At 32.8% G+C, this 15,403-nt stretch overlaps 5 protein-coding genes and 1 non-coding gene across 6 annotated transcripts; 1 reads left to right on the top strand and 5 right to left on the bottom strand.

The window, feature by feature from the left end:
• Positions 1-1,204: 1,204 nt before the first annotated feature.
• LOC105949388 (calcium-binding protein CBP) lies at positions 1,205-3,586 on the top strand. Its single transcript, XM_012972689.2, has 5 exons — positions 1,205-1,763; positions 2,722-2,768; positions 2,879-3,054; positions 3,148-3,166; positions 3,255-3,586. The coding sequence occupies exons 1-5, from the start codon at positions 1,253-1,255 to the stop codon at positions 3,357-3,359; spliced, it is 858 nt and encodes a 285-aa protein (XP_012828143.1). The 5' UTR covers positions 1,205-1,252; the 3' UTR covers positions 3,360-3,586.
• Positions 3,587-3,651: 65 nt separating this feature from the next.
• Positions 3,652-6,324, bottom strand: LOC105949284 (alpha carbonic anhydrase 4). The gene is made up of 7 exons (XM_088824418.1): positions 6,043-6,324; positions 4,844-5,061; positions 4,667-4,773; positions 4,494-4,596; positions 4,230-4,388; positions 4,096-4,149; positions 3,652-3,975 (listed from the first exon to the last, which is right to left on the bottom strand). Exons 1-7 carry the CDS (start codon positions 6,140-6,142, stop codon positions 3,886-3,888), a joined length of 831 nt encoding a protein of 276 aa, XP_088680544.1. The 5' UTR covers positions 6,143-6,324; the 3' UTR covers positions 3,652-3,885.
• Positions 6,325-6,788: 464 nt separating this feature from the next.
• On the bottom strand, positions 6,789-8,327 carry LOC105949311 (alpha carbonic anhydrase 4). The gene is made up of 6 exons (XM_012972600.2): positions 8,002-8,327; positions 7,815-7,921; positions 7,461-7,563; positions 7,209-7,367; positions 7,044-7,097; positions 6,789-6,953 (listed from the first exon to the last, which is right to left on the bottom strand). The coding sequence occupies exons 1-6, from the start codon at positions 8,278-8,280 to the stop codon at positions 6,894-6,896; spliced, it is 762 nt and encodes a 253-aa protein (XP_012828054.2). The 5' UTR covers positions 8,281-8,327; the 3' UTR covers positions 6,789-6,893.
• A 380-nt stretch (positions 8,328-8,707) lies between these two features.
• LOC105949282 (alpha carbonic anhydrase 4-like) lies at positions 8,708-10,645 on the bottom strand. Its single transcript, XM_088824779.1, has 7 exons — positions 10,546-10,645; positions 10,213-10,430; positions 9,979-10,085; positions 9,359-9,485; positions 9,025-9,183; positions 8,862-8,915; positions 8,708-8,776 (listed from the first exon to the last, which is right to left on the bottom strand). The coding sequence occupies exons 1-7, from the start codon at positions 10,643-10,645 to the stop codon at positions 8,708-8,710; spliced, it is 834 nt and encodes a 277-aa protein (XP_088680905.1).
• Positions 10,646-11,281: 636 nt separating this feature from the next.
• LOC105949449 (alpha carbonic anhydrase 4) lies at positions 11,282-13,760 on the bottom strand. The gene is made up of 7 exons (XM_012972762.2): positions 13,578-13,760; positions 13,204-13,424; positions 12,997-13,103; positions 12,756-12,858; positions 12,498-12,656; positions 12,326-12,379; positions 11,282-11,520 (listed from the first exon to the last, which is right to left on the bottom strand). Exons 1-7 carry the CDS (start codon positions 13,678-13,680, stop codon positions 11,440-11,442), a joined length of 828 nt encoding a protein of 275 aa, XP_012828216.2. The 5' UTR covers positions 13,681-13,760; the 3' UTR covers positions 11,282-11,439.
• Positions 13,761-14,365: 605 nt separating this feature from the next.
• Positions 14,366-14,437, bottom strand: TRNAT-UGU (transfer RNA threonine (anticodon UGU)). The gene has a single exon. It is a non-coding gene; the product is annotated as a tRNA-Thr (tRNA).
• Positions 14,438-15,403: the final 966 nt, after the last annotated feature.

Below are 15,403 nucleotides of genomic sequence, written 5' to 3'. Positions count from 1 at the left end.
AACATATAGTTGTAGTTTGGAAATTAAAATCGGACTAAAAATCGTATATTGAAATTACTTATACTGTTATACATACTCCCAATTTCAATTTGTAAAGATCGTCGAAAAAATTAAAAAATCGAAATTTTGGAAATCAGAACTGAATTAAATTATTCTTAAAATTGAAAATTTCCATTTCAAAGTGGGATGAAATTGACATTACATTCTAACTTTAGCTGTCATTACAACAAAGCAAAATTGAACAAATACAAAGTGTTGTCGACTATTAACAAATCTGCAAGTAGCCAAATTGGGAGTTATTCAAAGATGTATATCATATATTATCTAAGCTAATCAATTGCATTCCCATCCCAAAGTAAACGTCAACTCCAATTAAAAGTCAACGTCAAAATGCCGTTAACGTGTGCGTGTGCTGACAGACCACGTGGATTTGATCGGGGCACGCAGACGCGTAGCCGATGATTAAGGGTCTAATATATCTCATCAATTTACAAATTTAACCCTTTGCATACTTGGAATTACTACTTAATTTAAATAAAAATATTGTTGTTTATATTGAATAATGTATTGTGTTCATAAATATCTAAAACGAGCCTCAATTATTAAAGGGTAAATTACACCTACACCCTTGAATTATGCTAAAATAAATTTAAGGTCCATATAGTATTGGTAATTACATCTACACCCATGACTAAATTATCGGAGCCAAGATTTCATGTTTTGGGGACCGATATGCACTATATTTGTTTTCCACGGAGCCGTTAATGCTACCACAGACGGAAATTTATAAATCTTATATAAAATAATAAGGATTTAAGAAATGTTGGGGGAGGTATGTCACCGCTCTAACTCTATGTCGTCTTCACCACTTCATGAAACTAATAGTCCGTTAGAATCATAACGAAATAACTTATCAAACGCATTATTCCGTTGGAGTTTTTGACAATGTTTTAGGGGGTCGTTGTAATTACTGATACCACAGGGACGTTAGAATTATTTTAGCATACCTCAGAGGTGAATGTATAATTTACCAATTTTTAAATATAATATAATTTTATTTGCAATTTTTGATTTATTTAAGATATTAAGTTCAAAGATAATAAATATTAGTAGTTGAATCAACATTTAAAGGCGAGTGGCAGAACCGTAATATTTACTGAAAATCATACCCAAATTCAAAACTCCCATCACCATTAAAAGGCCACTGTGTTCACGCACAATTATTATCCTACAGTTCTTTCCAATTTCAACCATGTCAAACTACCCCAACCAGCCCCCTTCCGGCTACCCCTACGGCGCGCCGCCGACTTCCCAATCGTATCCCTCCGCCCCGTACGGCGCCCCTCCGACCTCCCAGTCGTATCCCTCCGCTCCTTACGGAGCTCCTCAGCCAGGTGCTCCACAATATCCCCACCAACCCTCGCCGTACGCCCCTGCCGGCTCCCCGTACTCGGCTCCGCAGCAACATGGCGGCCCGCCGCCTCACCAGCCTTACGGCGCCCCGCCGCCGCACCAGCCTTACGGCGGCTATCCACCGTCCGCCCCGTACGGAAGCCCCTTCGGCGCCCCTGTGGCCTCCGATTTTCCACCCGGTACTGATCCGACCGTGATCGCGCAATTTCAGGCGGCCGATCGGGATAGAAGTGGATTTATTGACGATAAGGAGCTTCAGGCTTTGTTGTCGGGGTATAATCAGTCCTTCGGAATGAGGACTGTTCATCTGCTTATGTATAACTTCACCAACAGCAATGTCAGAAAGATAGGTATGGATCCGTACACTCATCAGCTCCTTTAGCTCTATTTTGATTGTTCTAAAGGGAATCGTAATTTTATGTGTTCAATTGTGTTATGGCTTCGATTTGACTCTGTTATTTATTTGAATTTTGAAAATCAGCAAATCTCAATCGATCTGCATAACCCTAAAATTCATTCAGGCTTTATTTATTGAGAATTAACTGAATTTATTAATATGGAATTGTGGCATTGAACTGAGTGGTAATAATTCTGGAATTTTATAGTTTTGGCTGTTCTGTTGGGGTGGTGACGATCCGTGGTGATAGTAGTTTAATGGTTTAAAAAAAAAAAAAAAATGCTATTTTATATTTCTTGATTCTGTAATTAGGCTGAATCCTTAATGTTCTCTCGCTTTGAAACGAGGGGTCATTCCAAGATGGAATCGGCTCTTAGTCGTCTTGTTATCCTTGAATCATAGGATATATAAAGGGTTTCGTTATCACCTGCCCATCCGATAATTGTACCCAAAAGAGAAAAATTAGAGCCTCGTTTACTTGTGATACTACGATGTAATAAAGTTGTTTGATTGACAAGATTCTACCTGCTTTTTTTCTGAACTTTCGGGAAGTGGATGTGGTGAATTTGAATGGGACTGGGGAAAAAACAGTATTACCTTCTCGTGTTATATGGTGAAGGAACTGGAGATAGTCACACGAAGAATCATAGAATTAGGCAAGAAAAACTAAACGAGTGAATTTTGTGGTGGATATAATGTTGCTAATGAATGAGAACGGTACTGTTGTATGTCGTAGTTGAGAAACAACAAAGTTACTATTGCTTTACCGGACGTTTCTCTATTTTTTTTCCCTTCTCGTGAGAGTGAAATTTTCTTTTTCTCCAACTGTAAACTTTGTAACATCTTACGATAAACAAGTTCGTTTATAGATTTAGTTCATGTTGTTGATTTGGTGTTATATCTTGAAACAGGTCCAAAGGAATTTACTCAAGTATATTACAGTCTTCAGAATTGGGGGGTCAGTCTCCGAATCCATTTTTAGCATTTTTTTAACTCCATTCGGTTTGTGGATGTTGACACACACTCTCCTTTTTAAATCTGATTTGATTAAATCCTTTGTTCATCTAGGGAATATTCGAGAGATTCGATAGGGACAGAAGTAACAAGATAGATGCAACAGAATTAAGAGATGCTCTCCTTAGTCTTGGATTTTCAGTTTCGCCTATGGTTCTTGATTTACTGGTATCCAAGTTCGATAAAAACGGCGGCAAAAACAAGGCCATTGAATACGACAATTTCATTGAGTATGTCCTTTAACAATCACTCCTACGTTTCATTTTGATTTAGTTGAACTTTTTACTAATCTTTATTACTTTTATTTTTTTTCCTTTTGCCAGGTGCTGTCTCACTGTTAAGGTAAATATCTTCTTGATAACGTCTTTCTTTCCTTATTTATGGTTCGATTTTTCTTTTCGGGATTCAAATTTTGTAATTACTTATGCAGGGACTGACTGAAAAATTCAAAGAAAAGGATACCCAAATGACTGGCTCGGCAAATTTCAACTATGAATCGTTCATGTTAACCGTCTTGCCTTTCATCATTGCTTAGGACAATGTAGCGTAATTTGTGACTTCCGACGTTGTTGTTTTCTTTTTGTACTGATTTGCTCTGCTTTCTTGTGGAATTTCCATGTATGAATTTTCTTCGTTTTTGCTGAATTTTTTTTTTCTCTATGTGGTGTAATCCAATATTACTCGATTTTCTTTCGCCTCTATATTCGCAGTGTAATTTGCTACTCTCTTTTTGTGGTCATAAAGATAATAAGTTGCCTGTTATTTTTCGTCTCCCGGCATTTTTACATTTAGCAGAAATAAAAATGGCTCTGTACATTCGCTCTTGGTGAAAGTTAAATACGACAATCCATGTCAATTTATTTGTGTCTTTAGCAAATACTTAACGTAATGTTTCTCATGTTATTCACCGTTCTTGAAATTCAACGATTTAGTTTGATCGACTATAATCGACTAGTAGTTGAATATGCACAATATTGTAAATCAATAGTAGCGTGGAATTGTGCTCGTTAATTAAAACCACAGCATTTACAATAACCAATGTATTCTTCTCTCTTCTTTTTTCACCCGAGTTTCGACTCAGTTCCTGGACGATACATGTACACGTCTATTTCATCCGAGTGCTGAGTTGGCCTAGCATTCTTCTCAAATCCCTACAACACGATATCACAACGGACCATGATCAAGATTTTGCAAAACCTATTTTTCTAGCTTGATTTTTTTTGTAAAAAAATCATCGAACGATGTTACGATAATCAATTTAATTCACTTACATCATGAACAGCTTCTCTCAATGCTCTTATCTGCTCCTCTGAAACTGTCCTAACCTACCAAAACAAAAAACAAAAAAAAATTCTTATGTTGAAACCAAAAAATCGAGAAATTACGATTTTTTCTTTAAACTTACTTTCTTTAGTATTGTCCAAAGAACACCTTCTGTACACGGTGGAACTGTAAGAGAACCGTTGTATCTGAGATACTTTCTGCTTCCGAATTTGATGCCCCATGGATCAAGAACCCCCGCATTCACCCCTTCATGATTAACTCTTTTAATGTTTTTTAGTATCTGTAATAAAAAACAAATAACATAACCTAAAAAGTGTTAATTCAACATGTGTAACAGTTATTCATAAAACTCGATAAAAATAAACGAGAGTAATTAATTAATCACCTTTGCTAGGAACGGATCGGGTCGCCCCAATTTGTATAGTATTCCAACTACAGAAATATGCCCTTCCGAGCTCTTGTGAATCATATGTATCTCCATCTTAAATCTTCAAAACAATTCCATATTATCTTTATATTCGAAAAAAAAAACGTTTATTGTGCTCGAAAAGTTAGTACCGTTTTCCATCGATAGTGTGTTCGGAAGGGGTATGCCAATGGCATTGTAGTAATTTGTACTCGGTGCCGTTTACTATAACACCTCCTGCATCTCCTTCCCATGCAACCTGCAGATAAAGTAGTTATTAGTAGAATATATTACACAATTGAGGGGTGGAATCTAGTGAGACGGCGTACCGTGATATCGTGGCCTCGGTTTTTTATTACAGCTGGAGCAGGCTTGTACGTTCTTCTCAAACTTCCGAGTTTAGGCAAGAGTGCAACTCTTTGATCAATTAGATCAATTGGAGATTGAAGTCTTCCATTTTTGCATGCTTCCCATTTTGGATTAAGGCTTCCCCAATAATTCGGTCCTTTTTCGGTTTTCCCGGCATACGTAAACGGAGATTCATCGTCTGTTATTACACCACCTCATTCAGCTCCATAAAACTCGAAAAATTTCTATTTTTTTTAAATATATATGTTAAATTTATTGCATTAGTCAGATGAAGGGCCAACCACATAATTAATTACAGTTAAACCTCTATAAATTAATACAGGCGGGACGGATAAAATTCTATTAATTTAGCAAAATATTAAATTATCGAGCTAATAATTTAGTACGTTTTTACCGAATCCGGACCGTAAAAAAATACTATTTAAATGAGGTTATTAATTTATCGAGGTTCTACTGTAGTTCAATTTACAACTCATCAGTAGACAACAAACGAAGCTAAAATAAACAAGAATTGATTCTCAAAGCTGCTTTAATTTTCTCTTAACTTAACTCTTAAGATCTTTGTGAAAGAAAAATTAGAGACAAAATAAATTCGTAAGAAGCTAAAAAAGTAAGTGATTATATACCTTACTTGTACCCAAGAAATCCGAAAAGCGACACTATATAAATATAGGGTAAATTACACCTACACCCCTGAGGTATGCTAAAATAATTTTAAGGTCCATGAGTTAAGTAATGCAAGATTAGTGATTAGTTAATGAAAGATTAGTGAGTCATGCACTAACTATTAACAAATTAGACTGCTGACAAGAATCATAACAACTATGAAGAAATTGTTCTGTAATTCTTGTAATAAAACAATTAAATTAAAAAAAATTATATTAAAATATACATGATTAGTTTAGGAAATTATATAATGCACATGTAAACATATGCTTTTGTCCACATGCATGCACAAGCATCAACATTTTTTTAAATTTTAATTTGAATTTGCAGATATATATTTTTTTTTTTTGTTTCAAATGCAGTTATGCTTTCCCTGCTAATAATTAACCACCCACTAATCCATCTTGTAAATAAATTGGGTGCATATATATATATATATATATATAACTGCTATATATATATATATATATATATATATATATATATATCTTACCAAGTTCATCTTCATCAGCATTGACGGTAATGAAAATGGAGTACTGTAAGAAGAGAAAACTGATGATCAAGACAGCAGAACGTCGTCGCATTGGGGCCATGATAGTTCCAAACGCAAAACGCCGCCGTTAGGTTGTTTCCGAGAGGTGGTGGCGCCGCCGCCGCTCGGCTAGCTTTCTTTAATTAGTTACCTTCGCCTTCTTTTAAGGAAGCAATTGTAGAGAGAGAAAGTGATGCGTGAGGAAAGAGAGAGAGAGATAGAAAAAGAAACAAAGGGATTTCTGTGTGTATTTATGGTCTGTCAATAAATATAATTAAAATAAATAAATAAAAACGGTCCTTTTCAGGTTTCAATACATCCGTTACACTACAATTCAAAATTCATCTTTTTCAAATTTGGGGTTGACTAAGAGATCTGGTCAACATTATTTCAACACGAGTTCGAATTCTCTTATCAGTAATTTTTTTAAAGTAGTATTGGGCATACATTGCTTGCACTTCCAAAAAAAAAAACACTCGTATCCTAGAAATTTGATTATTTTTTCATAAATATATATTGGACCGAATTAATTTATTTAAAAGTTATTGCAGCACCGGTAAGTCTAGTAGTATCGATTGTAACAATCGATTTGTGGTCAGTGTGCATGTTTCGAGCTTGTTCGCGGGGTCGAACCAGGTTGTGGTCGTGCGTAACTACCAATATTTAATTACAAGAAAATAAGTCGTGTAACGAAAAATATAATGTACGATAATTCTTGATGCATTGACATGCATAATACTATGATTATTCGTGGTTTTACATCGTTCATTAATCACCAACTGTTATTACCAAAATTTAAAAACGAATCTACGTCAAAATAAATAGACGGTTCTTCCGTGTAACGGCTGAATCGGCCTTGCATTCCCAGAACCCTGAAACATGGAATAAATTAAATTAAATTAGGTCGAAATTAATTGTGAAAATCCAATTTTAACCTAATTTTATATATTGTAGGAATTTACATTTTCAACAGCATCACTTAGTGCCATTATTTGTCTCCAAGAAACTGTCCTCACCTATAAATAAAATTATCCAAATATATTATTAAGAAAATATAAAAAATTCTTGAGCAAATTAATATACTAATTAACTATTACAAAGAAGAATTAATGAAAATAATTACTTACAGACTTTAGTACTGTCCAAATAATATTTTCTGAGCATGGAGGAGTAGTAAGAGAACCGTTGTATCTATAATATTCCCGACCTCCGTATCTAATACGCTTCGGATCAAGAATTCCGACGTCGGTGCCTTTGCTATCAGCTGTTCGGAGGTACGGGAAAAACTGTCGAAGATTAAAATCATATTTTCAACATTTAATTTTTATTATAAATAATTAATTTGATGCTCTTATGATAATTATTTGATTAATTCTCACACGTGCAAGAAAATAATCAGGCCATCCTAACTTGTACAGGAATCCAATAACAGCAATATTTCCCTCAGTGCTAATATGAACCATATGCAACTCCATACTATATCTGCAAAAATAATAAATAAAATTAAATATTTTTTGTTGGTTCACTAATAAGAAACCATATTCGATTTTTATTTTTTTATTTCGAAAAAAAAAATCGAATTTCGGATGGTCCAGCTGACACCAAATTAAAACTAATGTTTTATATCATATTTGGTTACATTTATGATATGAAAAAGTTAAAAAAAATAATACAAAAATAAACTTCATAAAAATCGAAAAAATAGTAACGATGAATTATATACAGATACGAACCTAATTCCGTTTATTGTATGTTCGGAAGGAATATGCCAATGACATTGCTTCAATTTATACTCAGTCCCATATAGTATAACTCCTCCAGCATCTCCTCTCCATTCCACCTGATTTTTTTAAATCGTATGAATTCGCGATAAAATAATCGTTTAAATTTCGTCACGTAAAAAAAATTGAAATTAATTACCTCAATTTCATGGCCCCTGTTTGTAATTATAGCTGGAGCTGGTTGATAATGTAAATTTAAATCTCCAAGTAAAGGCCAAAAAACCACATTGTGATAAATAATATTAATTGGAGATTGACTTATTCCATTTACACAGAGTGTGCAGTTTGATCCATTTTCATCTGCCACACCATCACTAAAATTAATAAAATTAAAAAACATTACTAGATTTAAAAATAATATTAAAAAACATCCCTTTTTTTGTCTTGAGATATTCTTATTTAAAAAAATTGAATCCATGTGTGTGTGTGTGTGTGTTTGTGTGTGTGTGTGTGTTTGTGTTTGTGTGTGAAAAATCATTTACAATTAATGCTTAATAAACTTATAAACTATGCATTTAGTTAGGAATAAAAATAATTAAAAAAAATGGTGATATATGTGTTTGAGGAAAAAAGGGTAAATGAAAAGAGAGCATAATAGAATTAATCAGAATTAAATAATGTTAATTATAAAAGGATGGTTTCATCATGCAAAGAGCAACATCTTAATCTTAATTAGAACAAGATTATGAAACTGATTAGTATTATTTATTACAAAGAAAATGACTCTTTGTGTTTATTACACAAAAAAAAAATGTACAGCTGAAAATAATAATACAATGATTATTCACTGTTATTTATTTTTCATTAATCATTAAAAAATATTACCAAAATTTGAAAAAAAAGAATCAAGGTCGAAACAAATAAACGGTTCTTTCGTGTACTGGCTGAATCGGCCTTGCGTTTCCAGTATTTCCCTGAATATTGTAACGAAATAGTAAGCAAATTATTATATTGTGTTATATAAAAGCAAATTGCGTGCATTATATTATAGGAACTTACGTCATCAACGACATCCCTTAGTGCGGTTATTTGTTGCAACGAGATTGTCCTCGCCTATAAAGAATAGGGAAAAAGTTTACGAATAATATTGTTTTTTACAAAACAAAATAAAATGAATAACCTATGTAATATTAGAAGTCGAAAGTCGAAACTAATTACTTACAGTCTTAAATATTGTCCAAGTAGCAGTTTCTGAGCACGGAGGACTTGGTAGTGAACCGGTGTATCTGTAATATTCTCCGCCTTCAAATTTGATGTCTAATGGATCGAGAACTCCCACATCGGTTCCTTCGCGATTAGCGGTTTCGAGGTGCGGAAAAAGCTGTCGTAAATTAAATTGATATGACTGTTACTCCATTTGTTCAGTAATAACTGTCACGTTTTAAAATTATTTTCGTTTCATATTATTAGTCAGTTTATATTTCCAATATTGCATTAAATGTAAGTTAATTGTTAATCTTGAAAATCATAAGTATTGTAAATAATTAATTTGAGGCTTGAATTAGATTATTTTCTCTCACACGTGGGAGAAAAGAATCAGGCGATCCTAACTTGTACAGGATGCTCACAACAGCAATATCTCCCTTAGAGCTGATATGAACAACATGCATCTCCATATCAAATCTGCATTAAAAAATACAAAAATATTTTCGAGTTTCAATTTAATTTTTTTTTTAATTAATAATAGTATTAATTTACGGAAATTTCAGAATTATTTCAGATTGGAATTCGGAAATTCCAATTATCTGATACACAATTCCGATTCCAATCGGACTTTTTTTTGAAAAAATCAGAAATCAGATCAGAATTGGAAATTACGTTCCAATTTTCACCCAATATGCATATATATTAATTGAACGGATACAAACCTTGCACTAAAAAGGCGAATCCCTCGCCCCTAGGGCCCCCATCCCTTGGCCCGACAAGGATTGATGGAGGATGTAAATCATGGTAACTCAACGGCCCGTTAAGGTAGCGGACCCGGACCTGGTGCCCACAAGGAACCAACCCTCATTTGGAGTTGAAATTCCCACACTGCGGCTGCCAGGATTCGATCCTAGGACCTTGCACCAACTTACCACCTCCGGAACCAGTTGAGCTACACCTTGATACAAACCTGACTCCGTTTATCGTATGTTCGGAAGGAATATGCCAATGGCACTGCTCGAGTTTATACGCGGTCCCGTTTATTGTAACTCCTCCAGCATCTCCTCTCCATTCCACCTGTTTGTTTTTTTTTTTTTTTTTTAATTTAAAATCACCAAGAATTCATATAAAAGATTTGTTTGAGCTCATTTAATAATAATTGAAATGAATAATAAGGCGGCATGCTAGTTAATTAATTAATTACCTCAATAACATGACCCCTGTTCTTAATTACAGCTGAAGCTGCCTTATAATTTGTAGTTAAATCCCCAATTAAAGGCCAATCCACCACTTTATTATCAAGAATATTAATTGGAGATTGATTTATTCCATTTCCACAAAGTGTCCAATTTGGAAAATTAAGGTTGCCCCAAATTTCTGGTCCATTTTCAGCTCCCACAACATAGGAATAAGTTTTATCCTCTGTAATAAATAAATAAACAAATAAATAAATAATCAGTTTTACAATTTAATCAAATATTTTGAGGAGTTTCGACATAAGATGTTTAATAAACTTATTATCTTACTGTATTCGTACCTGCTTCGAACTCGGCATTCACAACGAAGAAAAACGACGGCGAAATAAGACAATTGAATAAAGTGAGAATAATGAGGCTATTGTTCTTGAGAGTACTCATGATTTTAATCCTAATTGTTAGGGTGGTAACAATTTATTAAAAAAAATTATAAATCAATTAAAAAAAGGTAAAATCAAGAACAAATATTGCAAATTTATAGTGAATCCATGCTTCATTAATTTTAAAACGAATTCTAAGATTGTTATCTTATTCAATTGGAAAAGTACATCTTTATACAAGAATACAAAATCAATTACGTTTCTATAATATTGTCTATAAATTAGCATAAAATATATTTAGGATGGTAATGAAACTAATTGAGATATACAAAATATTATCTTTCTTACTACGTATAATTGTCTTCAATCTTCAACAGATTCGGTCAAACTGAATTTTGACTTGATCGAACATGAACTCGATCCATTTGAATTCGCTCGAATCTGAACCGGATCAATGAATCCGAATCCACATTCACTCCAAATTTATAAGAGAACGAGTGTATATAGATCATGCAGAAAGTATTAGATATTAGATTTTAGAATTAATAATATTCATTATGCAATTATAAAATTAGAAACAGATGCAAATACATTGTTACAATCCAACACAACACTAGTATTTTCATTTATTTATTTAATTTAATTTATTTTTTCTTAATGAAAGAACTCATAAGCAATTATATAAGTGCACTGGGTAAACATACACTCTCGTATAATAATATTCGTGTTTATTGCAGAAAATCCTCGACCACGACATACATAAGTTTTTCAGGAAGTAATATTATGATTAATTTAATTAATTAATTATTCGTTGTTTTATTTATTTGATTAATCATTAACTACTATTACCAAAATTTACAAAACAATCCCAGGTTCAAACAAATAGACAGGTCTTCCGTGTAATTCCTGAATTGGCCTTGCATTTCCAGTATTTCCCTGATATATAATTGGAACAAAACAACTTAATTAGTGAGAGTAATTAAATATTACACCTGATTATTTATACTGGTGAATTTTAACCGTAGAACTACATATAATCACACATACTCATGTATATCAGTGCTTAATGGATATTTATTTAATCAGATCTACGGTTGAAATCCACCGGGTATAAATAATCAAGTGTAGCATCTAACTCCCGAGTAATATGATGTGAGATACAAGAATAACAATGATTTATGAATCATAAAGCATGCATTTAATTATTTTATCATCACACAACAAAAAGCATGAACAAAGCCCAAATAATTAGACGCCGAAGCTTAACCTTTTTAATTGATTTGATTAGTATAGTGGATAAAATACACTTCACCCCCTATAATTTTTTTGAATTCGCACTTTGCCCCCTAAAAATTAAAAAAAGAGAAAACCCCCCTTTAAAATATTGCTATAGTTACACTTTGCCCCAAAACCTAGTTTCCGATGGGCAACGGGCAATAAAATAACATTTTAGAGGGACAACGTGCAACAAAAAAAACAACACTTAAAAGAGGCAATATGCATTAACAATGACAATTTAAAGACTAAATTGCAATTAAAACACTTAATTTCAATGCATACCCATCGGAATTTGGCTATCGGGACAACGTGCAACAAAAACAACGTTTTGAAGGGGGACACTCACTTTTTAAATTTATACGGGTAAAAGTGCAAAAAAATAAAATTTACGGGGGGTGAAGTGCAATTTTCTCTAAAATATATCAAAGCAAATAATTATGTGCATTATATTGTAAGAACTCACATCATCAACAGCATCACTTAGTGCGGTTATTTGCTGTAAAGAGACTGTCCTCACCTAAAAAACAAAAATGAAGGAAAACTAATATTTAGGAATTTTATTTTTTATTTTACATTTTGTTTTTTATATATCATCAAAATAAAATAAAAACTAATTACTATAATAAAATACTTACAGTCTTAAACACTGTCCAGGTAATATTTTCTGAGCATGGAGGAGTTGTAAGAGAACCGTTGTATCTGTAATACTCTCTACCTCCGAACGCAACTTCCGGTGGCTCGAGAATTCCGATATTGGTTCCTTCACGAGTAGCAGCTTGGAGGTACGGTAAAATCTGTCGTCGGAGATTTAAATTAAATTAATTACTATAAACTATCATTAAGGTGTAACATGACTTAAATTATCGAGAATTATCCGATGATTAATTTCTCACACGTGCAAGGAAAGAATCGGGCGGTCCCAACTCGTACAGGACGCCCACAACAGCTATATCTCCCTCGGAACTCATATGAACAGCATGCAGCTCCATATCAAATCTGCAAAAATATTAGACATTATTTGTGTCACACTCGATTTAATTTTTCAAACCCTAATCCGATACGGTCAAATTAATTCTTTTTTTTTTTTCCGAATAATATCGAATCTTGGACGACACTGATCAAATAGATACAAACCTAACTCCGTTTATCGTATGTTCGGAAGGAATATGCCAGTGGCACTTCTCGAGTTTATACTCGGTCCCGTTTATTATAACTCCTCCAGCATCTCCTCTCCATTCCACCTACTCAAGAAACCAAAAAAAAAAAAAAAATTTAATTAATTACCTCAATATATATCATGGTAATTAATTAATTAAAAAATGTAAAAAAAAAAATAATTACCTCAATATCATGGCCCCTGTTTTTAATTACAGCTAGAGCTGGCTTATAATTTGTATTTAAATCCCAAAGTGAAGGCCAAACCACCACAGTATTATCAAGAATATTAATTGGAGATTGATTTGTTCCAGTTCCACATAGTGTCCAATTTGGAAAATTAAGGTTGCCCCAATTTTCTGGTCCATTGTAAGCTCCCACAACATAGGAAAATGAAGTTTGATCCTCTGTAGTAATTAATAATTATACAATTAGTTTGGTCTTAAAAATAAATAAAAATTACTGATATTTTGAGGATTATCTCTACCAGTAACAGGAATTTACCGGAACGTGAAGAAAATGGAAGTTTTATTATTACGTAAAAATGGAAAACATCGTACCTACTTCACGCTGGTTAGCATTCGCAACGAAGAGAAACGACGACGAAATAAGATAATTGCATAAAGTGAGAATAATGAGGTTGTTGTTCTTGAGAGTACTCATGATCTCAATCTTAATTGTGAGGGTTATGATAAAGTGTAAGTTATTAAATAGATGTGAGAGTATGAGTTAATTGCACATAACCCCCTTTGATATTTTGAATTGCTAATAAAGTCTTTGCGTTAAAAAAAATATCAAGAATCTCCTTATGTCATGTCTTACAAAGCACATTGATCCTTATTTCAATTTTTGTTAATTGATTTAGATGAAATGATAAAATTATCCTCAATTAAGAATAAAGAAAAACCACGAAAGGGCAAAAAGAAAACAAAGAGAGAGAAAGAAAAAAATAATATTCTTGTTTCTTACACCAATCGTACAATCCACGCGCGGAGCACATGATGAACTGTTAGGGATCTTATTGCCTTTAAATAGTTTTATAGGAGGTTATTGCTATTTTTATGAACACGAGAATCTTTTCAAGAATTCGAGATTAGACAGGGGTCGTTTTCATTATTAAAAAAAATACGGTAAGAAATTAGTAGCAGCCTGGTGGAGGAGTAGATATTCAAATTATAATTAAATTAGGAGAATAAAACTTCTTTTCAACTTTATTATGCATTAAAAGAATAAAAAGGTATATATATATATATATAATAATATATTTTACATATATAAGGGTGGTGGGCCTTTACCACCACTCTCCATTAAAAGACTAAAAAGAAAAAGAAAAAGTAGTTTACGAAATTGCCCCCATGCAGGATCGAACTACAGACCTTCAGTTTACAAGACTGACGCTCTACCACTGAGCTATAGGGGCACCGCTGACGAATGAATGAGCAAAGCATTCAATTTAATATTGATTTATATTAAAGGACACAAATACCACTTAATGATATTTTAAAGCCACCAACTTTGACTTCCATGCTAATACATAATTAATTAATTGCCTTAAAGCATTGACTTGACCAACATAATTATAGTGGAATTTGCATATTTATTATTTACATATGCATATAACGTAAAATAGTAATATATAGAGTAAATTACAACCACACTCGGAGGTATGATTAAATTACGAAAACCCCCTTCTTGTTTGGGTAATTACAACCACCCATCGACTATAAATCTTTTTACATGTCTACTCTTGCAGTTTCAAATTTAGTGGAATCTTCGAGATTATATGGAATATTATCACTTTTGTACCCACTTTATCCAATTCGAACTCCACATTTCGAAGCAAGATGATCATAATATGTATTTTTCGTCTTGTAAATATCAGATTGTGGTGCATCAGAAACAGTATTTGTACACAAAATGACTACAAACTAGAGCACATTCCACGAAATCTATATGATTATGTTGAATTTGACCCATAAGGGTGGAGGTGTAAGAAAAAATCATAATTGAGGGGGTTAGACGTAATTATCCAAACAAGATGGGGTTTTTCGTAAATTGACCATGCCTCAAAAGGGTGGTTGTAATTTACCCTAATATATATTAATCTTAATACATATGTATATCTAATTATTTTTAATTTCTATTCAATGCATATGATATAATAGAATATTATTAATATCAATGTTACAAATAAATAATCTTAAATACACTTATAAAGTAGTACTTATATATAATAGAGTTTATGATAAAAACTAATAAAAATTTAATAGATAGCTAAAATTATGAAGAGTTTTGTCGGTTTGAATGAATAGCTAAAAATGAGTAGTTCAAACTTCAAAGCTGTCGAACTAGCTAAAATTCAAATTTAGCTATTTCATTAAAGCTT

Source organism: Erythranthe guttata, chromosome 10 (genome assembly GCF_056151865.1).
Source record: "Erythranthe guttata isolate IM_541 chromosome 10, IM_541, whole genome shotgun sequence".
Lineage (NCBI taxonomy): Eukaryota > Viridiplantae > Streptophyta > Magnoliopsida > Lamiales > Phrymaceae > Erythranthe > Erythranthe guttata.
The sequence above is the reverse complement of the archived record's forward strand: the minus strand, read 5'-3'. Positions and strand labels throughout refer to the sequence as shown.